Below are 26,722 nucleotides of genomic sequence, written 5' to 3' on the forward strand. Positions count from 1 at the left end.
TAAGGGGTCCCTGAACTGGTGTAGACTGGCTTATGCAGAATTGGGCACATCTGTGCCCAACAAAGCATTTCCAGAGGCTGGGGGAGGCTACTCCTCCCCTGCCTTCACACCATTTTCCAAAGGGAGAGGGTGTCACACCCTCTCTCAGAGGAAGTTCTTTGTTCTGCCATCCTGGGCCAGGCCTGGCTGGACCCCAGGAGGGCAGCTGCCTGTCTGAGGGGTTGGCAGCAGCAGCAGCTGCAGTGAAACCCCAGGAAGGGCAGTTTGGCAGTACCAGGGTCTGTGCTACAGACCACTGGGATCATGGGATTGTGCCAACTATGCCAGGATGGTATAGAGGGGGCAATTCCATGATCATAGACATGTTACATGGCCATATTCGGAGTTACCATGGTGAAGCTACATATAGGTAGTGACCTATATGTAGTGCACGCGTGTAATGGTGTCCCCGCACTCACAAAGTTCAGGGAATTGGCTCTGAACAATGTGGGGGCACCTTGGCTAGTGCCAGGGTGCCCTCACACTAAGTAACTTTGCACCTAACCTTTACCAGGTAAAGGTTAGACATATAGGTGACTTATAAGTTACTTAAGTGCAGTGTAAAATGGCTGTGAAATAACGTGGACGTTATTTCACTCAGGCTGCAGTGGCAGGCCTGTGTAAGAATTGTCAGAGCTCCCTATGGGTGGCAAAAGAAATGCTGCAGCCCATAGGGATCTCCTGGAACCCCAATACCCTGGGTACCTCAGTACCATATACTAGGGAATTATAAGGGTGTTCCAGTAAGCTAATGTAAATTGGTAAAAATGGTCACTAGCCTGTTAGTGACAATTTGGAAAGAAATGAGAGAGCATAACCACTGAGGTTCTGATTAGCAGAGCCTCAGTGAGACAGTTAGTCACTACACAGGTAACACATTCAGGCACACTTATGAGCACTGGGGCCCTGGGTTACCAGGGTCCCAGTGACACATACAACTAAAACAACATATATACAGTGAAAAATGGGGGTAACATGCCAGGCAAGATGGTACTTTCCTACACAACCCCCCCCCAAATGAAGGACAATAAGACTAGCCATGACCTGATGAGTCTTCATTGTCTAAGTGGAAATATCTGGAGAGTCCATCTGCATTGGAGTGGCTACTCCCAGGTCTATGTTCCACTGTATAGTCCATTCCCTGTAGGGATATGGACCACCTCAACAATTTAGGATTTTCACCTTTCATTTGTTTTAGCCAAAGTAGAGGTTTGTGGTCTGTCTGAACAATGAAGTGAGTGCCAAACAGGTATGGCCTCAACTTCTTCAGAGCCCAGACCACAGCAAAGGCCTCTCTCTCAATGGCAGACCAACGCTTTTCTCTAGGGGTCAACCTCCTACTAATAAAAGCAACAGGTTGATCCTGGCCCTCAGAATTAAGTTGTGATAGGACTGCCCCTACTCCTAAATCAGATGCATCAGTTTGGACATAGAATTTTTTAGAGTAACAAGGGCTTTTCAGGACAGGTGCAGAGCACATGGCCTGCTTCAGCTCCTCAAAAGCTTTCTGACAGTTTGCTGTCCATAATACCTTTTTAGGCATTTTCTTGGATGTGAGGTCATTAAGAGGGGCTGCAATGGAGCCATAGTTCTTAATGAACCTCCTGTAGTACCCAGTGAGGCCTAGGAAGGCTCTCATCTGAGTCTGAGTGGTAGGGGGAACCCAATCAATAATAGTTTGGATTTTCCCCTGAAGTGGTGCAATCTGTTCCCCACCAACAAGGTGTCCCAGATAAACCACCTTACCCTGCCCTATCTGGCACTTTGAAGCCTTGATAGTGAGGCCTGCCTTTTGCAGGGCCTCCAAAACTTTCCATAGGTGGACCAGGTGATCATCCCAGCTGGAGCTAAAGACAGCTATATCGTCCAAATATGCTGCACTGAAAGCTTCCAGCCCTTGCAGGACTGTGTTCACCAACCTCTGAAAAGTGGCAGGTGCATTTTTCAAACCAAAAGGCATTACAGTAAACTGGTAATGTCCTCCAATGGTAGAAAATGCAGTCTTAGGTTTTGCATCTTCTGACAATTTGATCTGCCAATACCCTGCAGTCAAATCAAAAGTGCTTAGATACTTGGCAGATGCCAGTGTATCTATGAGCTCATCTGCCCTGGGTATAGGATGAGCATCAGTTTTGGTTACCAAGTTGAGACCTCTATAGTCTACACAAAACCGCATTTCCTTCTTTCCATCTTTAGAATTGGGTTTTGGTACCAGTACCACAGGAGAAGCCCATGGACTGTCAGAGTGCTCAACCACTCCTAGTTCCAACATTTTCTGAACTTCTTGCTTTATGCAGTCCCTGACATGGTCAGGCTGCCTATAGATCTTACTTTTGACAGGTAAACTGTCTCCAGTATCTATAGTGTGCTCACACCAAGAAGTGGTGCCTGGCACAGTAGAGAAGAGTTCTGAAAATTGTCCTAGGAGATTTATGCAATTGTCTTTCTGCTCAGCAGTAAGACAATCAGCCAAAACTACACCTTCCACAAGAGCATCTTGTTCTGTGGAAGAGAAGAGATCAGGTAGAGGATCACTGTCTTCTTCCTGTCCCTCATCTGTTGCCATGAGCAGGGTGAGATCAGCCCTGTCATAGTAGGGTTTCAGGCGGTTGACATGGAGCACCCTAAGGGGACTCCTGGCAGTGCCTAAGTCAACCAAGTAGGTGACTTCACCCTTCTTTTCAACAATTGTGTGGGGACCACTCCATTTATCTTGGAGTGCTCTTGGGGCCGCAGGCTCCAAGACCCACACTTTCTGCCCTGGTTGGTACTGAACCAAAACAGCCTTCTGATCATGCCATTGCTTCTGGAGCTCTTGGCTGGCCTGAAGGTTCTTACTGGCCTTTTTCATGTACTCAGCCATCCTTGATCTGAGGCCTAGTACATAATCCACAATATCCTGCTTAGGAGCTTTTAAAGGTTGTTCCCAACCCTCCTTTACAAGTGTGAGTGGACCCCTAACAGGGTGTCCAAAAAGAAGTTCAAAGGGGCTGAAGCCCACTCCTTTCTGGGGTACCTCCCTGTAGGCAAAAAGGAGGCATGGTAGAAGGATATCCCATCTCCTGCGGAGTTTTTCAGGGAGACCCATAATCATGCCTTTGAGAGTTTTATTAAATCTCTCCACCAGTCCATTTGTTTGTGGATGATAGGGTGTTGTGAACTTGTACGTTACACCACACTCCTTCCACATGGCCTTTAAGTATGCAGACATGAAATTGCTTCCTCTGTCTGATACTACTTCCTTTGGGAAGCCCACCCTGGAAAATATTCCCAGGAGGGCCTTTGCCACTGCAGGGGCTGTAGTGGTCCTTAAAGGAATTGCTTCAGGATATCTTGTGGCATGGTCCACTACCACCAAGATAAACCTATTGCCTGAAGCAGTAGGAGGGTCAAGGGGGCCAACTATGTCAACCCCTACCCTTTCAAAGGGAACCCCAACCACAGGCAGTGGGATAAGGGGTGCCGTTGGTGTGCCACCTGTCTTGCCACTGGCTTGACAGGTTTCACAGGACTTACAAAATTCCTTTGTGTCCTCAGACATCCTAGGCCAATGAAACAGGGGAACAAGCCTGTCCCAAGTTTTCATTTGCCCTAGGTGCCCAGCTAAGGGAATGTCATGTGCCAGTGTTAGGAGGAACTTTCTGTACTCCTGAGGAATCACTAATCTCCTGGCAGCTCCAGGTTTAGGATCCCTATGCTCAGTGTACAAGAGGTTGTCCTCCCAGTAAACTCTGTGAGAGTCACTGACATCCCCATTAGCCTGTTTGACAGCTTGCTGTCTGAGACCCTCTAATGTGGGACAGGTTTGCTGTGCCACACTCAGCTCCTCTCTGGCAGGCCCCCCTTCACCCAAAAGCTCAGCAGTGTCTGCTTCCAGATCCTCTGGTGTAGGTTCTGCACAGGGAGGGAATTCTTCTTCCTCAGAAGTAGAATCCACTGTAGAGGGAGGGATAGTAGGAAGTGGTTTGCTTCTACTAGCCCTAGCTTTAGGGAGCACTTGGTCCATTGTTCCAGGATCCAAGCTTCCCTGTCCTTTTTGCTTTTTGGCCTGAGCCCTTGTCAAAGCAAAAATATGCCCTGGGATGCCCAGCATTGCTGCATGGGCCTCCAACTCCACATCTGACCAAGCTGATGTCTCCAAATCATTCCCTAATAGACAGTCTACAGGTAAATCTGAAGCTACCACAACTTTCTTTGGACCAGTTACCCCCCCCCCAGTTGAGATTTACAACAGCCATGGGGTGGCTTTGTGTTATGTTGTGAGCATCGGTTACTTGGTACTGGTGTCCAAGTATGTGTTGTTCAGGGTGCACCAGTTTCTCAATCACCATTGTGACACTGGCACCTGTGTCCCTGTAGGCCTGGACCTCAACACCATTTATTAGGGTTAGTTGCTTGTACTTCTCCAAGTTATGGGGGCAAGCAACCAAAGTGGCTAAATCAATAGCCCCTTCAGAGACTAAAGTAGCCTCTGTGGTCTCCCTAATCAGACCAACCCCAACTAAATTACCAAAAGTGAGCCCAGCTACTCCCTTCGATTGGCTATTAGTAGGTTTGCTCCCACCACCACTGCTATTAGTAGGGACACTAGGTGTAGCAGTAGGGGTTGTAGTGGTAGGAGCTGTGGTGCCTTTCTTTGGACAACTGGGATCTGTTGTCCAATGGCCTTTTATTTTACATAAATAGCACCATGGTTTCTTTTCCTTGTTCTGATTAAAGGAGGATTTGGACCCACCACCCCCACCAGAGTGTTTTTGTGGGCCTGATGAAGACTCATTTTTAGATTTGTCCCCACCCTTGTCAGAAGACTTACCATCCTTCTTTTTGTTGCCATCTTTGTCACCCCCTGTATGAACTTTTCTGTTCACTCTTGTTCTGACCCATTTGTCTGCCTTCTTTCCCAATTCTTGGGGAGAGGTCAGATCAGAGTCCACCAAGTACTGGTGCAACAAATCAGACACACAATTATTAAGAATATGCTCTCTCAGGATCAGGTTATACAGGCTGTCATAATCAGTAACTTTACTGCCATGTAACCACCCCTCCAAGGCCTTCACTGCCTGGTCAATGAAATCAACCCAGTCTTGTGAAGACTCCTTTTTGGTCTCTCTGAACTTTATCCTGTACTGTTCAGTGGTTAAGCCATAACCATCCAGGAGTGCATTCTTAAGAACTTGGAAATTATTAGCATCATTTTCTTTCACAGTAAGGAGCCTATCCCTACCTTTTCCACTAAATGATAGCCATAGGATAGCAGCCCACTGCCTTTGAGGGACATCCTGTACAGCACAGGCCCTCTCAAGTGCAGCAAACCACTTGTTAATGTCATCCCCCTCCTTATAAGGGGGAACTATCTTGTGCAGATTCCTGGAATCATGCTCTTTTGCAGGATGACTATGGGGAATACTGCTGCTGCCACCATGGGTATCTAAACCCAACTTCTGTCTTTCCTTCTCTAACTCAAAAGACTGTCTATCCAAATCCAGCTGTTGCTTTTTAAGCTTCAGTCTGGTTTGTTCCACCCTCAACTTATTGAGTTCCCTCTCTAACATTCTGTCATCAGGGTTGGTGGGAGGGACATTTCTAGAAACAGAGCTATCATGGGAATGAACAGAAGGAGACCTGTCCCTTACAGAAGCCAACTTAACAGCTTGGTTTACAGAAACATTACTACCAGTATGGTGAGAATAAATGCTTTTGCTATGATGTGAGACAACACTATTTATTTGGTGTGGCTCATCATCATTACCATCTATGCTAGATTGTCTAGTAATGGGCAGGCTAGGAAGTTTCTTTCCTGATTCTTTTCCTGGGGGAGTCCCTGAATCAGATTGGGAACTATTAGGTACTTTTTCAACAGATGGGGCACCTATGGCCTTATCCTGTTCTCTAAGCATGTTAATTAACAGTTCCAAGGCAGGATTCTTCCCTACACTCAAACCTCTCTCTATACAGAGACTCCTTGCTCTTTTCCAGCTAAGGTTGTCATATGCAAGTTTGGACAGATCAACACTTTGGCCTGTGCCAGACATTTTTTAGAGAGAGTTAAAGTGATAGAGAAAGAGACAAAAGTTTTCAGAACTTTTTGGAAAGACAGAAAAAAAAACTTTTTAAACTTTTAAGAACTTTTTGAAAGTTTAGGAGTACTTTTCAGCACTTAGAAAAGAGTGAAAAGAGGAAATGCAAAACTTTTTGGCTATGTGTATATACACTGACCTTGTTTTGTATATTTTTCTCTTATGAAAAGTACAATGACAAGAGTGGTAAGTAGTCTCAAGCACTTATCCCACCACTGCACAACCAATGTAGGAGGCTGGACTGGCTTGTAGTGAGTACCAAGGGGTACTTGCACCTTGCACCAGGCCCAGTTATCCCTTATTAGTGTATAGGGTGTCTAGCAGCTTAGGCTGATAGATAATGGTAGCTTAGCAGAGCAGCTCAGGCTGAACTAGGAGACGTGTGAAGCTACTACAGTACCACTTAGTGTCATATGCACAATATCATAAGAAAACACAATACACAGTTATACTAAAAATAAAGGTACTTTATTTTTATGACAATATGCCAAAGTATCTTAGAGTGTACCCTCAGTGAGAGGATAGGAAATATACACAAGATATATATACACAATAGCAAAAATATGCAGTATAGTCTTAGAAAACAGTGCAAACAATGTATAGTTACAATAGGATGCAATGGGGAAACATAGGGATAGGGGCAACACAAACCATATACTCCAGAAGTGGAATGCGAACCACGAATGGACCCCAAACCTATGTGACCTTGTAGAGGGTTGCTGGGACTATTAGAAAATAGTGAGAGTTAGAAAAATAACCCTCCCCAAGACCCTGAAAAGTGAGTGCAAAGTGCACTAAAGTTCCCCTAAGGACAAAAGAGTCGTGTTAGAGGAATAATGCAGGAAAGACACAAACCAGCAATGCAACAACTGTGGATTTCCAATCTAGGGTACCTGTGGAACAAGGGGACCAAGTCCAAAAGTCACAAGCAAGTCGGAGATGGGCAGATGCCCAGGAAATGCCAGTTGCGGGTGCAAAGAAGCTTCGACTGGACAGAAGAAGCTGAGGTTTCTGCAGGAACGAAAAGGGCTAGAGACTTCCCCTTTGGTGGACGGATCCTTCTCGCCTTGGAGAGTCGTGCAGAAGTGTTTTCCCGCCGGAAGGACGCCAACAAGCCTTGCTAGGCGCAAATCGTGCGTTTGGCGTTTTTGGACGCTGCTGGGGCCCAGGAGGGACCAGGAGGTCGCAAATTGGACCTGAAGAGAGAGGGGACGTCGAGCAAGACAAAGAGCCCTCACTGAAGCAGGTAGCACCCGGAAAAGTGCCAGAAACAGGCACTACGAGGATGCGTGAAACGGTGCTCGCCGAAGTTGCACAAAGGAGTCCCACGTCGCCGGAGACCAACTTAGAAAGTCGTGCAATGCAGGTTAGAGTGCCGTGGACCCAGGCTTGGCTGTGCACGAAGGATTTCCGCCGGAAGTGCACAGGGGCCGGAGTAGCTGCAAAAGTTGCGGTTCCCAGCAATGCAGTCTGGCGTGGGGAGCCAAGGACTTACCTCCACCAAACTTGGACTGAAGAGTCACTGGACTGTGGGGGTCACTTGGACACAGTTGCTGGATTCGAGGGACCTCGCTCGTCGTGCTGAGAGGAGACCCAAGGGACCGGTAATGCAGCTTTTTGGTGCCTGCGGTTGCAGGGGGAAGATTCCGTCGACCCACGGGAGATTTCTTCGGAGCTTCTGGTGCAGAGAGGAGGCAGGCTACCCCCACAGCATGCACAAGCAGGAAAACAGTCGAGAAGGCGGCAGGATCAGCGTTACAGAGTTGCAGTAGTCGTCTTTGCTACTATGTTGCAGGTTTGCAGGCTTCCAGCGCGGTCAGCGGTCGTTTCCTTATCAGAAGGTGAAGAGAGAGATGCAGAGGAACTCGGCTGAGCTCATGCATTCGTTATCTAAAATTTCCCCATAGTCAGAGACCCTAAATAGCCAGAAAAGAGGGTTTGGCTACCTAGGAGAGAGGAAAGGCTACTAACACCTGAAGGAGCCTATCAGCAGGAGTCTCTGACGTCACCTGGTGGCACTGGCCACTCAGAGCAGTCCAGTGTGCCAGCAGCACCTCTGTTTCCAAGATGGCAGAGGTCTGGAGCACACTGGAGGAGCTCTGGACACCTCCCAGGGGAGGTGCAGGTCAGGGGAGTGGTCACTCCCCTTTCTTTTGTCCAGTTTCGCGCCAGAGCAGGGGCTAAGGGGTCCCTGAACCGGTGTAGACTGGCTTGTGCAGAATTGGGCACATCTGTGCCCAACAAAGCATTTCCAGAGGCTGGGGGAGGCTACTCCTCCCCTGCCTTCACACCATTTTCCAAAGGGAGAGGGTGTCACACCCTCTCTCAGAGGAAGTTCTTTGTTCTGCCATCCTGGGCCAGGCCTGGCTGGACCCCAGGAGGGCAGCTGCCTGTCTGAGGGGTTGGCAGCAGCAGCAGCTGCAGTGAAACCCCAGGAAGGGCAGTCTGGCAGTACCAGGGTCTGTGCTACAGACCACTGGGATCATGGAATTGTACCAACAATGCCAGGATGGCATAGAGGGGGCAATTCCATGATCATAGACATGTTACATGGCCATATTCGGAGTTACCATGGTGAAGCTACATGTAGGTAGTGACCTATATGTAGTGCACGCGTGTAATGGTGTCCCCGCACTCACAAAGTTCAGTGAATTGGCTCTGAACAATGTGGGGGCACCTTGGCTAGTGCCAGGGTGCCCTCACACTAAGTAACTTTGCACCTAACCTTTACCAGGTAAAGGTTAGACATATAGGTGACTTATAAGTTACTTAAGTGCAGTGTAAAATGGCTGTGAAATAACGTGGACGTTATTTCACTCAGGCTGCAGTGGCAGGCCTGTGTAAGAATTGTCAGAGCTCCCTATGGGTGGCAAAAGAAATGCTGCAGCCCATAGGGATCTCCTGGAACACCAATACCCTGGGTACCTCAGTACCATATACTAGGGAATTATAAGGGTGTTCCAGTAAGCCAATGTAAATTGGTAAAAATGGTCACTAGCCTGTCAGTGACAATTTGGAAAGAAATGAGAGAGCATAACCACTGAGGTTCTGATTAGCAGAGCCTCAGTGAGACAGTTAGTCACTACACAGGTAACACATTCAGGCACACTTATGAGCACTGGGGCCCTGGGTTACCAGGGTCCCAGTGACACATACAACTAAAACAACATATATACAGTGAAAAATGGGGGTAACATGCCAGGCAAGATGGTACTTTCCTACACAACCCCCCCCCCAAACGAAGGACAATAAGACTAGCCATTACCTGATGAGTCTTCATTGTCTAAGTGGAAATATCTGGAGAGTCCATCTGCATTGGAGTGGCTACTCCCAGGTCTATGTTCCACTGTATAGTCCATTCCCTGTAGGGATATGGACCACCTCAACAATTTAGAATTTTCACCTTTCATTTGTTTTAGCCAAAGTAGAGGTTTGTGGTCTGTCTGAACACTGAAGTGAGTGCCAAACAGGTATGGCCTCAACTTCTTCAGAGCCCAGACCACAGCAAAGGCCTCCCTCTCAATGGCAGACCAACGCTTTTCTCTAGGGGTCAACCTTCTACTAATAAAAGCAACAGGTTGATCCTGGCCCTCAGAGTTAAGTTGTGATAGGACTGCCCCTACTCCTAATTCAGATGCATCAGTTTGGACATAGAATTTTTTAGAGTAACAAGGGCTTTTCAGGACAGGTGCAGAGCACATGGCCTGCTTCAGCTCCTCAAAAGCTTTCTGACAGCTTGCTGTCCACAATACCTTTTTAGGCATTTTCTTGGATGTGAGGTCATTAAGAGGGTCTGCAATGGAGCCATAGTTCTTAATGAACCTCCTGTAATACCCAGTGAGGCCTAGGAAGGCTCTCACCTGAGTCTGAGTGGTAGGGGGAACCCAATCAATAATAGTTTGGATTTTCCCCTGAAGTGGTGCAATCTGTTCCCCACCAACAAGGTGTCCCAGATAAACCACCTTACCCTGCCCTATCTGGCACTTTGAAGCCTTGATAGTGAGGCCTGCCTTTTGCAGGGCCTCCAAAACTTTCCAAAGGTGGACCAGGTGATCATCCCAGCTGGAGCTAAAGACAGCTATATCGTCCAAATATGCTGCACTGAAAGCTTCCAGCCCTTGCAGGACTGTGTTCACCAACCTCTGAAAAGTGGCAGGTGCATTTTTCAAACCAAAAGGCATTACAGTAAACTGGTAATGTCCTCCAATGGTAGAAAATGCAGTCTTAGGTTTAGCATCTTCTGACAATTTGATCTGCCAATACCCTGCAGTCAAATCAAAAGTGCTTAGATACTTGGCAGATGCCAGTGTATCTATAAGCTCATCTGCCCTGGGTATAGGGTGAGCATCAGTTTTGGTTACCAAGTTGAGCCCTCTATAGTCTACACAAAACCTCATTTCCTTCTTTCCATCTTTAGAATTGGGTTTTGGTACCAGTACCACAGGGGAAGCCCATGGACTGTCAGAGTGCTCAACCACTCCTAGTTTCAACATTTTCTGAACTTCTTGCTTTATGCAGTCCCTGACATGGTCAGGCTGCCTATAGATCTTACTTTTGACAGGTAAACTGTCTCCAGTATCTATAGTGTGCTCACACCAAGAAGTGGTGCCTGGCACAGTAGAGAAGAGTTCTGAAAATTGTCCTAGGAGATTTATGCAATTATCTTTCTGCTCAGCAGTAAGACAATCAGCCAAAACTACACCTTCCACAAGAGCATCTTGTTCTGTGGAAGAGAAGAGATCAGGTAGAGGATCACTGTCTTCTTCCTGTCCCTCATCTGTTGCCATGAGCAGGGTGAGATCAGCCCTGTCATAGTAGGGTTTCAGGCGGTTGACATGGAGCACCCTAAGGGGACTCCTGGCAGTGCCTAAGTCAACCAAGTAGGTGACTTCACCCTTCTTTTCAACAATTGTGTGGGGTCCACTCCATTTATCTTGGAGTGCTCTTGGGGCCACAGGCTCCAAGACCCACACTTTCTGCCCTGGTTGGTACTGAACCAAAACAGCCTTCTGATCATGCCATTGCTTCTGGAGCTCTTGGCTGGCCTGAAGGTTTTTACTGGCCTTTTTCATGTACTCAGCCATCCTTGATCTGAGGCCAAGTACATAATCCACAATATCCTGCTTAGGAGCTTTTAAAGGTTGTTCCCAACCCTCCTTTACAAGTGTGAGTGGACCCCTAACAGGGTGTCCAAAAAGAAGTTCAAAGGGGCTGAAGCCCACTCCTTTCTGGGGTACCTCCCTGTAGGCAAAAAGGAGGCATGGTAGAAGGATATCCCATCTCCTGCGGAGTTTTTCAGGGAGTCCCATAATCATGCCTTTGAGAGTTTTATTAAATCTCTCCACCAGTCCATTTGTTTGTGGATGATAGGGTGTTGTGAACTTGTACGTTACACCACACTCCTTCCACATGGCCTTTAAGTATGCAGACATGAAATTGCTTCCTCTGTCTGATACTACTTCCTTTGGGAAGCCCACCCTGGAAAATATTCCCAGGAGGGCCTTTGCCACTGCAGGGGCTGTAGTGGTCCTTAAAGGAATAGCTTCAGGATATCTTGTGGCATGGTCCACTACCACTAAGATAAACCTATTGCCTGAAGCAGTAGGAGGGTCAAGGGGGCCAACTATGTCAACCCCTACCCTTTCAAAGGGAACCCCAACCACAGGCAGTGGGATAAAGGGTGCCTTTGGAGTGCCACCTGTCTTGCCACTGGCTTGACAGGTTTCACAGGACTTACAAAATTCCTTTGTGTCCTCAGACATCCTAGGCCAATGAAACAGGGGAACAAGCCTGTCCCAAGTTTTCATTTGTCCTAGATGCCCAGCTAAGGGAATGTCATGTGCCAGTGTTAGGAGGAACTTTCTGTACTCCTGAGGAATCACTAATCTCCTGGCAGCTCCAGGTTTAGGATCCCTATGCTCAGTGTACAAGAGGTTGTCCTCCCAGTAAACTCTGTGAGAGTCACTGACATCCCCATTAGCCTGTTTGACAGCTTGCTGTCTGAGACCCTCTAATGTGGGACAGGTTTGCTGTGCCACACTCAGCTCCTCTCTGGCAGGCCCCCCTTCACCCAAAAGCTCAGCAGTGTCTGCTTCCAGCTCCTCTGGTGTAGGTTCTGCACAGGGAGGGAATTCTTCTTCCTCAGAAGTAGAATCCACTGTAGAGGGAGGGATAGTAGGAAGTGGTTTGCTTCTACTAGCCCTAGCTTTAGGGAGCACTTGGTCCATTGTTCCAGGATCCAAGCTTCCCTGTCCTTTTTGCTTTTTGGCCTGAGCCCTTGTCAAAGCAAAAATATGCCCTGGGATGCCCAGCATTGCTGCATGGGCCTCCAACTCCACATCTGACTAAGCTGATGTCTCCAAATCATTCCCTAATAGACAGTCTACAGGTAACTCTGAAGCTACCACAACTTTCTTTGGACCAGTTACCCCCCCCCAGTTGAGATTTACAACAGCCATGGGGTGGCTTTGTGTTATGTTGTGAGCATCGGTTACTTGGTACTGGTGTCCAAGTATGTGTTGTTCAGGGTGCACCAGTTTCTCAATCACCATTGTGACACTGGCACCTGTGTCCCTGTAGGCCTGGACCTCAACACCATTTATTAGGGTTAGTTGCTTATACTTCTCCAAGTTATGGGGGCAAGCAACCAAAGTGGCTAAATCAATAGCCCCTTCAGAGACTAAAGTAGCCTCTGTGGTCTCCCTAATCAGACCAACCCCAACTAAATTACCAAAAGTGAGCCCAGCTACTCCCTTGGATTGGCTATTAGTAGGTTTGCTCCCACCACCACTGCTATTAGTAGGGACACTAGGTGTAGCAGTAGGGGTTGTAGTGGTAGGAGCTGTGGTGCCTTTCTTTGGACAACTGGGATCTGTTGTCCAATGGCCTTTTATTTTACATAAATAGCACCATGGTTTCTTTTCCTTGTTCTGATTAAAGGAGGATTTGGACCCACCACCCCCACCAGGGTGTTTTTGTGGGCCTGATGAAGACTCATTTTTAGATTTGTCCCCACCCTTGTCAGAAGACTTACCATCCTTCTTTTTGTTGCCATCTTTGTCACCCCCTGTATGAACTTTTCTGTTCACTCTTGTTCTGACCCATTTGTCTGCCTTCTTTCCCAATTCTTGGGGAAAGGTCAGATCAGAGTCCACCAAGTACTGGTGCAACAAATCAGACACACAATTATTAAGAATATGCTCTCTCAGGATTAAGTTATACAGGCTGTCATAATCAGTAACTTTACTGCCATGTAACCACCCCTCCAAGGCCTTCACTGCCTGGTCAATGAAATCAACCCAGTCTTGTGAAGACTCCTTTTTGGTCTCTCTGAACTTTATCCTGTACTGTTCAGTGGTTAAGCCATAACCATCCAGGAGTGCATTCTTAAGAACTTGGAAATTATTGGCATCATTTTCTTTTACAGTAAGGAGCCTATCCCTACCTTTTCCACTAAATGATAGCCATAGGATAGCAGCCCACTGCTTTTGAGGGACATCCTGTACAGCACAGGCCCTCTCAAGTGCAGCAAACCACTTGTTAATGTCATCCCCCTCCTTATAAGGGGGAACTATCTTGTGCAGATTCCTGGAATCATGCTCTTTTGCAGGATGACTATGGGGAATACTGCTGCTGCCACCATGGGTTTCTAAACCCAACTTCTGTCTTTCCTTCTCTAATTCTAAAGACTGTCTATCCAAATCCAGCTGTTGCTTCTTGAGCTTCAGTCTGGTTTGTTCCACTCTCAATCTATTGAGCTCCCTTTCTAACAATCTGTCATCAGGGTGGGTGGGAGGGACATTTCTAGATACAGAGGTATGATGGGAATGAACAGAAGGAGACCTGTCCCTTACAGAGGGCACCCTAACAGCTTGGCTACCAGTATAATGTGAGAGCACACCATCAGTATGGTGTGATTCATCCTCTGTACCAACTATGCTAGACTGTCTAGTAATGGGCAGGCTGAGAAGTTTCTTTCCTGAACCTTTTCCTGGGGGAGTCCCTGGATCAGATTGAGAACCATTAGCTACTTTTTCACCAGATTTGGCACTCATGGCCTTATCCTGTACTCTAAGCATATTAATTAACAGTTCTAAGGAAGGATTCTTCCCTACACTCAAACCTCTCTCTATGCAGAGACTCCTTGCTCCTTTCCAGCTAAGGTGATCATATGCAAGTTTGGACAGTTCAACATTTTTGCCTGTGCCAGACATTTTTTAGAGAGAGTTAAAGTGATAGAAAAAGAGAAAAAAGTTTTCAGAACTTTTTGGAAAGACAGAAAAAAAACTTTTTAAACTTTTAAGAACTTTTTGAAAGTTTAGGAGTACTTTTCAGCACTTAGAAAAGAGTGAAAAGAGGAAATGCAAAACTTTTTGGCTATGTGTATATACACTGACCTTGTTTTGTATATTTTTCTCTTATGAAAAGTACAATGACAAGAGTGGTAAGTAGTCTCAAGCACTTATCCCACCACTGCACAACCAATGTAGGAGGCTGGACTGGCTTGTAGTGAGTACCAAGGGGTACTTGCACCTTGCACCAGGCCCAGTTATCCCTTATTAGTGTATAGGGTGTCTAGCAGCTTAGGCTGATAGATAATGGTAGCTTAGCAGAGCAGCTTAGGCTGAACTAGGAGACGTGTGAAGCTACTACAGTACCACTTAGTGTCATATGCACAATATCATAAGAAAACACAATACACAGTTATACTAAAAATAAAGGTACTTTATTTTTATGACAATATGCCAAAGTATCTTAGAGTGTACCCTCAGTGAGAGGATAGGAAATATACACAAGATATATATACACAATAGCAAAAATATGCAGTATAGTCTTAGAAAACAGTGCAAACAATGTATAGTTACAATAGGATGCAATGGGGAAACATAGGGATAGGGGCAACACAAACCATATACTCCAGAAGTGGAATGCGAACCACGAATGGACCCCAAACCTATGTGACCTTGTAGAGGGTCGCTGGGACTATTAGAAAATAGTGAGAGTTAGAAAAATAACCCTCTCCAAGACCCTGAAAAGTGAGTGCAAAGTGCACTAAAGTTCCCCTAAGGACAAAAGAGTCGTGTTAGAGGAATAATGCAGGAAAGACACAAACCAGCAATGCAACAACTGTGGATTTCCAATCTAGGGTACCTGTGGAACAAGGGGACCAAGTCCAAAAGTCACAAGCAAGTCGGAGATGGGCAGATGCCCAGGAAATGCCAGTTGCGGGTGCAAAGAAGCTTCGACTGGACAGAAGAAGCTGAGGTTTCTGCAGGAACGAAAAGGGCTAGAGACTTCCCCTTTGGTAGACGGATCCCTCTCGCCTTGGAGAGTCGTGCAGAAGTGTTTTCCCGCCGGAAGAATGCCAACAAGCCTTGCTAGGCGCAAATCGTGCGTTTGGCGTTTTTGGACGCTGCTGGGGCCCAGGAGGGACCAGGAGGTCGCAAATTGGACCTGCAGAGAGAGGGGACGTCGAGCAAGACAAAGAGCTCTCACTGAAGCAGGTAGCACCCGGAGAAGTGCCAGAAACAGGCACTACGAGGATGCGTGAAACGGTGCTCGCCGAAGTTGCACAAAGGAGTCCCACGTCGCCGGAGACCAACTTAGAAAGTCGTGCAATGCAGGTTAGAGTGCCGTGGACCCAGGCTTGGCTGTGCACGAAGGATTTCCGCCGGAAGTGCACAGGGGCCGGAGTAGCTGCAAAGTCGCGGTTCCCAGCAATGCAGCCCACCGAGGTGAGGCAAGGACTTACCTCCACCAAACTTGGGCTGAAGAGTCACTGGACTGTGGGGGTCACTTGGACAGCGTCGCTGGATTCGAGGGACCTCGCTCGTCGTGCTGAGAGTAGACCCAAGGGACCGGTAATGCAGCTTTTTGGTGCCTGCGGTTGCAGGGGGAAGATTCCGTCGACCCACGGGAGATTTCTTCGGAGCTTCTGGTGCAGAGAGGAGGCAGGCTACCCCCACCGCATGCACAAGCAGGAAAACAGTCGAGAAGGCGGCAGGATCAGCGTTACAGAGTTGCAGTAGTCGTCTTTGCTACTATGTTGCAGGTTTGCAGGCTTCCAGCGCGGTCAGCGGTCGTTTCCTTATCAGAAGGTGAAGAGAGAGATGCAGAGGAACTCGGCTGAGCTCATGCATTCGTTATCTAAAATTTCCCCAGAGACAGAGACCCTAAATAGCCAGAAAAGAGGGTTTGGCTACCTAGGAGAGAGGAAAGGCTACTAACACCTGAAGGAGCCTATCAGCAGGAGTCTCTGACGTCACCTGGTGGCACTGGCCACTCAGAGCAGTCCAGTGTGCCAGCAGCACCTCTGTTTCCAAGATGGCAGAGGTCTGGAGCACACTGGAGGAGCTCTGGACACCTCCCAGGGGAGGTGCAGGTCAGGGGAGTGGTCACTCTCCTTTCCTTTGTCCAGTTTCGCGCCAGAGCAGGGGCTAAGGGGTCCCTGAACCGGTGTAGACTGGCTTATGCAGAATTGGGCACATCTGTGCCCAACAAAGCATTTCCAGAGGCTGGGGGAGGCTACTCCTCCCCTGCCTTCACACCATTTTCCAAAGGGAGAGGGTGTCACACCCTCTCTCAGAGGAAGTTCTTTGTTCTGCCATCCTGGGCCAGGCCTGGCTGGACCCCAGGAGGGCAGCTGCCTGTCTGAGGGGTTGGCAGCAGCAGCAGCTGCAGTGAAACCCCAGGAAGGGCAGTCTGGCAGTACCAGGGTCTGTGCTACAGACCACTGGGATCATGGAATTGTACCAACAATGCCAGGATGGCATAGAGGGGGCAATTCCATGATCATAGACATGTTACATGGCCATATTCGGAGTTACCATGGTGAAGCTACATATAGGTAGTGACCTATATGTAGTGCACGCGTGTAATGGTGTCCCCGCACTCACAAAGTTCAGTGAATTGGCTCTGAACAATGTGGGGGCACCTTGGCTAGTGCCAGGGTGCCCTCACACTAAGTAACTTTGCACCTAACCTTTACCAGGTAAAGGTTAGACATATAGGTGACTTATAAGTTACTTAAGTGCAGTGTAAAATGGCTGTGAAATAACGTGGACGTTATTTCACTCAGGCTGCAGTGGCAGGCCTGTGTAAGAATTGTCAGAGCTCCCTATGGGTGGCAAAAGAAATGCTGCAGCCCATAGGGATCTCCTGGAACCCCAATACCCTGGGTACCTCAGTACCATATACTAGGGAATTATAAGGGTGTTCCAGTAAGCTAATGTAAATTGGTAAAAATGGTCACTAGCCTGTTAGTGACAATTTTGAAAGAAATGAGAGAGCATAACCACTGAGGTTCTGATTAGCAGAGCCTCAGTGAGACAGTTAGTCACTACACAGGTAACACATTCAGGCACACTTATGAGCACTGGGGCCCTGGGTTACCAGGGTCCCAGTGACACATACAACTAAAACAACATATATACAGTGAAAAATGGGGGTAACATGCCAGGCAAGATGGTACTTTCCTACACTTACAGTCACCCTGAAATAGAGAGGTAGAATCAGTGACATCTAAGGTCACACTGTGGAGCCACAGGAAGGAGATCTCTGCCTGTGCCCTCGGGTATGTAATGTGGGGCCCACCAGGGTGATCATGACAGACAGAGGACAGCAAAGGGGGGGCAGATACTGCAAAGACAGTGACTGGGGAAAGAGGACGAGGCAGGAGTAAGTCGAGGTGGATGTATCTCTACAGTACTGGAAGACACTGGAGTAAAGACAGCTGGACATATCTCTACAGTACTGGAAGAGACAGGACTAAGGCGAGCTGGACATATCTCTACAGTACTGGAAGACACTGGAGTAAGGACAGCTGGACATATCCCTACAGTACTGGAAGAGATAGGACTGAGGCGAGCTGGACATATCTCTGCAGTACTGGAAGAGACAGGAGTAAGGACATATCTCTACATTACTGGGAGACACTGCAGTAAGGACAGCTGGACATATCTCTACAGTACTGGAAGAGACAGGACTAAGGCGAGCTGGACATATCTCTACAGTACTGGAAGAGACAGAAGTAAGGACATATCTCTACATTACTGGAAGACACTGGAGTAAGGACAGCTGGACATATCTCTACAGTACTGGAAGATGCAGGACTAAGGCGAGCTGGACATATCTCTACAGTATTGGAAGACACTGGAGTTAGGTCAGCTGGACATATCTCTGCAGTACTGGAAGACACAGCAGTGAGGACAGCTGGACATATCTCTACAGTACTGGAAGACACTGGAGTAAGGACAGCTGGACATATCTCTACAGTACTGGAAGATGCAGGACTAAGGCGAGCTGGACATATCTCTGCAGTACTGGAAGAGACAGGAGTAAGGACAGCTGGACATATCTCTGCAGTACTGGAAGAGACAGGAGTAAGGACAGCTGGACATATCTCTGCAGTACTGGAAGATGCAGGAGTAAGGACAGCTGGATATATCTCTACAGTACTGGAAGAGACAGGAGTAAGGACAGCTGGACATATCTCTACAGTACTGGAAGACACTGGAGTAAGGACAGCTGGACATATCCCTACAGTACTGGAAGAGACAGGACTGAGGCGAGCTGGACATATCTCTGCAGTACTGGAAGAGACAGGAGTAAGGACATATCTCTACATTACTGGGAGACACTGCAGTAAGGACAGCTGGACATATCTCTACAGTACTGGAAGAGACAGGACTAAGGCGAGCTGGACATATCTCTACAGTACTGGAAGAGACAGGAGTAAGGACATATCTCTACATTACTGGAAGACACTGGAGTAAGGACAGCTGGACATATCTCTACAGTACTGGAAGATGCAGGACTAAGGCGAGCTGGACATATCTCTACAGTACTGGAAGACACTGGAGTTAGGTCAGCTGGACATATCTCTGCAGTACTGGAAGAGACAGGAGTAAGGACAGCTGGACATATCTCTGTAGTACTGGAAGAGACAGGAGTAAGGACAGCTGGACATATCTCTCCAGTACTGGAAGAGACAGGACTAAGGCGAGCTGGGCATATCTCTACAGTACTGGAAGAGACAGGAGTAAGGACATATCTCTACATTACTGGGAGACACAGCAGTGAGGACAGCTGGACATATCTCTACAGTACTGGAAGACACTGGAGTAAGGACAGCTGGACATATCTCTACAGTACTGGAAGATGCAGGACTAAGGCGAGCTGGACATATCTCTGCAGTACTGGAAGAGACAGGAGTAAGGACAGCTGGACATATCTCTGCAGTACTGGAAGAGACAGGAGTAAGGACAGCTGGACATATCTCTGCAGTACTGGAAGATGCAGGAGTAAGGACAGCTGGACATATCTCTACAGTACTGGAAGAGACAGGACTAAGGCAAGCTGGACATATCTCTACAGTACTGGAAGAGACAGGAGTAAGGACATATCTCTACAGTACTGGAAGACACTGCAGTAAGGAAAGCTAGATGCATATCTACAGTACTGCAAGAGAAAGAGACAGGAGTAAGGACAGCTGGACATAGCTCTACAGTGATGCAAGAGGAAGAGACAGGAGTACGGTCAGATGGAAATATCTCTCCATTACTGCAAGAGGAAGAGACAGGAGTACGGTCAGCTGAGCATATCTCTACAGTACTGGAAGAGGAAGAGAAAGGAGTAAGTACAGCTAGACATATCTCTACAGTACTAGAAGAGACAGGAGTAAGGACAGCTGGACATATCTCTGCAGTACTGGAAGAGACAGGAGTAAGGACAGCTGGACATATCTCTACAGTACTAGAAGATGCAGGAGTAAGGACAGCTGGACATATCTCTACAGTACTGGGAGACACTGCAGTAAGGAAAGCTAGATACATATCTACAGTACTGGAAGAGAAAGAGACAGGAGTAAGGTCTGCTGGACATATCTCTACAGTACCGGAAGAGACAAGAGTAAGGTCAGTCGACATATCTCTACAGTACTGGAAGAGACAGGAGTAAGGACAGCTGGACATATCTCTACAGTACTGGAAGAGACAGGAGTAAGGTGACCTGGACATATCTCTACAGTACTGGAAGAGACAGGAATAAGGACAACTGGACATATCTCTACAGTACTGGAAGAGACAGGAGTAAGGACAGCTGGATATATCTCTGCAGTACTGGAAGAGACAAGAGTAAGGACAGCTGGATATATCTCTACAGTACTGGAAGAGACAGGAGTAAGGACAACTGGACCTATCTCTACAGTACTGGAAGAGACAGGAGTAAGGTGAGCTGGACATATCTCTACAGTAATGGAAGAGACAGGAGTAAGGACAACTGGACATATCTCTACAGTACTGGGAGACACTGCAGTAAGGAAAACTGGATACATATCTACAGTACTGTGAGAGGAAGAGGAAGGAGTAAGGACAGCAGGACATAGCTCTACAGTGATGCAAGAGGATGAGGCAGGAGTAAGGTGAGCTGGACAATTCTCTATAGTACAGGAAGAGTAAGGCCAACTGGACATATCTCAACAGTAGAGTAAGAGGAAGAGACAGGAATAAGGACAACTGGACATATCTCTACAGTACTGGAAGAGACAGGAGTAAGGACAGCTGGACATATCTCTGCAGTACTGGAAGAGACAAGAGTAAGGACAGCTGGATATATCTCTACAGTACTGGAAGAGACAGGAGTAAGGACAGCTGGACATATCTCTACAGTACTGGAAGAGACAGGAGTAAGGTGAGCTGGACATATCTCTACAGTACTGGGAGACACTGCAGTAAGGAAAACTGGATACATATCTACAGTACTGCGAGAGGAAGAGGAAGGAGTAAGGACAGCAGGACATAGCTCCACAGTGATGCAAGAGGATGAGGCAGGAGTAAGGTGAGCTGGACAATTCTCTATAGTACAGGAAGAGTAAGGCCAACTGGACATATCTCAAAGGTAGAGTAAGAGGAAGAGACAGGAGTAAGGCGAGCTGGACATATCTCTACACTGCAGCAAGACAAAGAGGCAGGAGTACGGCGAGCTGGACATATCTCCACAGCACTGCAAGAGGAAGAGACAGGAGTATGGTGAGCTGGACATATCTCTCCATTACTGCAACAGGAAGAGACAGGAGTAAGGCCAGCTGGACATATCTCTACAGTAATGCAAGGGGAAGAGACAGGAGTAAGGGGAGCTGGGCATATCTCTGCAGTACTGCAAGAGGAAGAGAAAGGAGTACGGCGAGCTGGACATATCTCTACAGCACTGCAAGAGGAAGAGACAGGAGTATGGAGAGCAGGACATATCTCTCCATTACTGCAACAGGAAGAGACAGGAGTAAGGCCAGCTGGACATATCTCTATAGTACTGCAAGAGGAAGAGTCTGGAATACGGCCAGCTGGACATATCTCAACAGTACTGCAAGAGGAAGAGGCAGGAGTAAGGTTAGCTGGGCATATCTCTACAGTACTGCAAGAGGAAGAGGCAGGAGTACAGCGAGCTGGACATATCTCTACAGCACTGCAAGAGGAAGAGACAGGAGTAAGATGGGCTGGACATATCTCAACAGTACTGGAAGAGGAAGAGGCAGGAGTAAGGTCAGCTGGGCATATCTCTAAGGAACTGCAACACGAAGAGGCAGGAGTAAGATCAGCTGGATATATCTCTACAGTACTGCAAGAGGAAGAGACAGGAGTAAGGCCAGCTGGACATATCTCCACAGTACTGCAAGAGGAAGAGACAGGAGAAAGGCGAGCTGGACATATCTCTACAGTACTGCAAGAGGAAGAGGCAGGAGTAAGGCCAGCTGGACATACCTCTACAGTACTGCAACAGGAAGAGACAGGAGTAAGGCGAGCTGGGCATATCTCTACAGTGCTGCAACAGGAAGAGACTGGAGTAAGGCAAGCTTGGCATATCGCTACAGTACTGCAAGGGGAAGAGGCAGGAGTAAGATCAGCTGGACATATCTCTACAGTACTGCAACAGGAAGAGGCAGGAGTAAAGCGAGCTGGACATATCTCTACAGTACTGCAAGGGGAAGAGGCGGGAATAAGATGAGCTGAATATATATCTACAGTACTGCAAGAGGAAGAGGCAGGAGTAAAGCGAGCTGGGCATATCTCTACAGGACTGCAGGAGGAAGAGACTGGAGTAAGGTCAGCTGGACATATCTCTACAGTGCTGCAAGAGGAAGAGGCAGGAGTAAGATCAGCTGGACATATCTCTACACTGTTGGAAGAGACAGGAGTAAAGCGAGCTGGGTATATCTCTACATCGCTGCAAGAGGAAGAGGCAGGAGTAAGGTGAGTTGGGCATAGCTCTACAGTACTGCAAGAGGAAGAGCCAGGAGTAAGGCCAGCTGAATATATTTGTCCATTACTGCAAGAGGAAGAGATAGGAGTAAGGCGAGCTGGACATATCTCTAAAGTACTGCTAGAGGAAGAGACAGGAGTAAGGGCAGATGGACACAGCTCTACAGTGCTGCAAGAGGAAGAGGCAGGAGTAAGATCAGCTGGACATATCTCTACACTGCTGCAAGAGGAACAGGCAGGAGTAAAGCGAGCTGGACATATCTCTACAGTGCTGCAAGAGGAAGAGACAGGAGTAAGGTGAGTTGGGCCTATCTCTACAGTACCGCAAGAGGATGAGACTGGAGTAAGATGAGCTGGACATATATCTACAGTACTGCAAGTGGAAGAGACAGGAGTAAGGCAAGCTGGACATCTCTCTACAGGACTGCAAGAGGAAGAGACAGGAGTAAGGTGAGTTGTGCATATCTCTAAACAACTGCAAGAGGAAGAGACAGGAGTAAGGTGAGCTGGACATATCTCTACAGTACTGCAAGAGGAAGAGACAAGAAGAAGACGAGCTGGACATATCTCTACAGTACTGCAAGAGGAAGAGACAGGAGTATGTCGAGCTGGACATAGCTCTACAGTGCTGCAATAGGAAGAGGCAGGAGTAAGGGTAGATGGACACAGCTCTACAGTGCTGCAAGAGGAAAAGGCAGGAGTAAGGTGACCTGGACATATCCCTATGGTACTGAAAGAGGAAGAGGTAGGAGTAAGATCAGCTGGACATATCTCTACGGTACTGGAGGAGGAAGAGACAGGAGTAAGGTGAACTGGACATATCTCTACAGTACTGCAAGAGGAAGAGACAGGAGTCAGGCCAGCTGGACATATCTCTACACTGCTGCAAGAGGAAGAGACTGGTGTAAGGCGAGCTGGAGATATCTCTACAGTACTGCAAGAGGAAGAGACAGGAGTAAGACAAGCTGGACATATCTCTACAGTACTGCAAGAGGAAGAGACAGGAGTAAGGCCACCTAGACATAGCTCTACAGTACAGCAAGAGGAAGAGGCAGGAGTACGGCGAGCTGGACATATCTTTACAGCACTGCAAGAGGAAGAGACAGGAGTAAGGTGAGCTGGACATATCTCTACAGTACTGCAAGAGGAAGAGGCAGGAGTAAGATGGGCTGGACATATCTCTACAGTACTGCAAGAGGAAGAGACAGAAGTAAGATGGGCTGGACATATATCTACAGTACTGCAAGAGGAAGAGGCAGGAGTAAGGCCAGCTGGACATATCTCTACAGTACTGCAACAGGAAGAGACTGGAGTAAGGCAAGCTTGGCATATCGCTACAGTAGTGCAAGGGGAAGAGGCAGGAGTAAGATCAGATGGACATATCTCTACACTGCTGCAAGAGGAAGAGGCAGGAGTAAGGTGAGCTGGACATATCTCTACAGTACTGCAAGAGGATGAGACAGGAGTAAGATGAGCTGGACATATATCTACAGTACTGCAAGGGGAAGATACTGGAGTAAGGCGAGCTGGGCATATCTCTACAGGACTGAAAGAGGAAGAGACAAGAGTAAGGTGAGCTGGACATATCTCAACAGTACTGCAAGAGGAAGAGACTGGAGTAAGGCCAGCTGGACATATCTCTACAGTACTGCAAGAGGAAGAGACAGGAGTAATTAAGCGAGCTGGACATATCTCTACAGTACTGCAAGAGGAAGAGGCAGGAGTAAGATGGGCTGGACATATCTCTACAGTACTGCAAGAGGAAGAGGCAGGAGTAAGATGGGCTGGACATATCTCTACAGTGCTGCAAGAGGAAGAAGCAGGAGTAAGGCGAGCTTGACACATCTCTACAGGACTGAAAGAGGAAGAGACTGGAGTAAGGCCAGCTGGACATATCTCTACAGGACTGCACTTCCAGTCAATGTAAGACTGGACATGTCACTACAGTACCAAACTGCCAGTCAGTGCAAGGCTGCACACATATCTTTACAATACTGAACTGTCAGTCAATGCCAGAATGTACATATCTTTACAGTACAGATATGCCATTCAGTGCCAGGTTGCATATATCTTTACAGTGGTGCACTGCAGGTCAGTGCAAGATTGCACACATCTCTACAGTACTCACTGGCAGTCAATGCCAGAATGTACATATCTTTACAGTACAGCACTGTCAGTCAATGCCAGAATGTACATATCTTTACAGTACAGATCTGCCATTCAGTGCCAGGCTGCATATATCTTTACATTGGTGCACTGCAGGTCAGTGCAAGATTGCACACATCTCTACAGTACTCACTGGCAGTCAATGCCAGAATGTACATATCTTTACAGTACTTCACTGTCAGTCATGGCCAGAATGTACATATCTTTACAGTACTGCACTGTCAGTCAATACCAGGCTGCACATATCTTTATAGTACAGATGTCCCAGTTAGTGCCATGCTGCATATTGCTTTACATTGGTGCACTGCAGGTCAGTGCAAGGTTGCACACATCTCTACAGTACTCACTGCCAGTCAATGCCAGAACGTACATATCTTTTCAGTAACTATATTACCAGTCAAAGCAGTACATTACTAAACTGCTAGTGAACATAAGGCCGAATGATACTTACACCAGCTTCTGTATCCGGCACTCAGGGGTATTCAAGGCTCTGGAGAGGAGGACAGCACCCATGTCCCCCAGGGTAACACTTTCCAGCCTGAGGACAGAGAGAACAAGTGTAAACAAAGATTGTCACTGTCCTGTGGCATCAGTGAACACAAAGTGTAAGCAAGGAGGCTTCAGTGTCACTGTCCCATGAATCAGAGAGTACACAGTGTAAGCAAGGAGACCCTCAGTGTCACTGTCCTGTGGAATCAGAGAGCACAAAGTGCAAGCAAGGAGAGCCTCAGTGTCACTATCCTGTGAAATCAGTGAACACAAAGTGTAAGCAAGGAGACCCTCAGTGTCACTGTCCTCTGGAATCAGAGAAAACTAAGTGTAAGCAAGGAGACCCTCAGTGTCACTGTACCGTGGAATCAGAGAGAACAAAGTGTAAGCAAGGAGACCCTCAGATGTCACTGTCCTGTGGAACCAGAGAGCACAAAGTGTAAGCAAGGAGACCCTCAGTGATACTTTCTTGTGGAATCAGAGAGCAGAAAGTGTAAGCAAGGAGACCTCAGTGTCACTGTCTTGTGGAATCAGTGAACACAATGTGTAAGTAAGGAGACCTCAGACAGTGACACTGTCCTGTGGAATCAGAGAGTACAAAGTGTAAGCAAGGAGTCCCTTAGTGTCACTGTCCTGTGGAATGAGAGTACAAAGTGTAAGCAAGGGGACTTCAGACAGTGACACTGTCCTGTGGAATCAGGGAACACAAAGTTTAAGCAAGGAGACTCTCAGGGTCACTGTCCTGTGGAATCAGAGAGAACAAAGTGTAAGCAAGGAGACCCTGAGTGTCAGTGTCCTGTGGAATCACAGAGTACAAAGTGTAAGCAAGAAGATCCTCAGTGTCACTGTCTTCTGGAATCAATGAACACAAAGTGTAAGCAAGGAGACCCTCAGTGATACTTTCCTGTGGAATCAGAGAGCATAAAGTGTAAGCAAGGAGACCTCAGTGTCACTGTCCTCTAGAATCAGGGAACACAAAGTGTAAGCAAGGAGACCCTCAGTGTCACTGTCCTGTGGAATCAGTGAACACAAAGTGTAAGCAAGGAGACCCTCAGTGACACTTTCCTGTGGAATCAGAGAGCATAAAGTGTAAGCAAAGAGACCTCAGTGTCACTGTCCTGTGGAATGAGTAAACACAAAGTGTAAGCAAGGAGACCCTCAGTGTCACTGTCCTGTGGAATCAGTGAACACAAAGTGTAAGCAAGGAGAACCTCAGTGACACTTTCCTGTGGAATCAGAGAACATAAAGTATAAGCAAGGAGACCTCAGTGTCACTGTCCTGTGGAATAAGTGAACACAAAGTGTAAACAAGGAGGCCCTCAGTGTTACTGTCTTGTGGAATCAGTGGACACAAAGTGTAAACAAGGAGACTTCAGACAGTGACACTGTCCTGTGGAATTAGAGAGTACACGGTGTAAGCAAGGGTACCCTCAGCGATACTTTCCTGTGGAATTAGAGAGCATAAAGTATAAGCAAGGAGACCTCAGTGTCACTGTCCTGTGGAAATCAGTGAACACAAAGTGTAAGCAAGGAGACCCTCAATGTCGCTGTCCTGTGTGAATCAGAGAGTACAAAGTGTAAGCAAGGAGACCCTCAGTGTCACTGTCTTGTGGAATCAGAGAGCATAAAGTGTAAGTAAGGAGACCACAGTGTCACTGTCCTGTGGAATCAGAGAGTACAAAGTGTAAGCAAGGAGAC

General features: G+C 47.5%; 1 protein-coding gene across 1 annotated transcript in view; it reads right to left on the reverse strand.

Annotated features, from left to right (window-relative positions):
* Window positions 1-26,722, reverse strand: part of LOC138252717 (NACHT, LRR and PYD domains-containing protein 3-like) — a 458,845-nt gene that overhangs the window by 245,485 nt on the left and 186,638 nt on the right. The window contains exon 6 of the mRNA XM_069205762.1: window positions 24,987-25,073. Coding sequence (XP_069061863.1) covers window positions 24,987-25,073 — 87 coding nt within the window. The remainder of the gene's footprint in view (window positions 1-24,986; window positions 25,074-26,722) is intronic.

Source organism: Pleurodeles waltl, chromosome 1_2 (genome assembly GCF_031143425.1).
Source record: "Pleurodeles waltl isolate 20211129_DDA chromosome 1_2, aPleWal1.hap1.20221129, whole genome shotgun sequence".
Lineage (NCBI taxonomy): Eukaryota > Metazoa > Chordata > Amphibia > Caudata > Salamandridae > Pleurodeles > Pleurodeles waltl.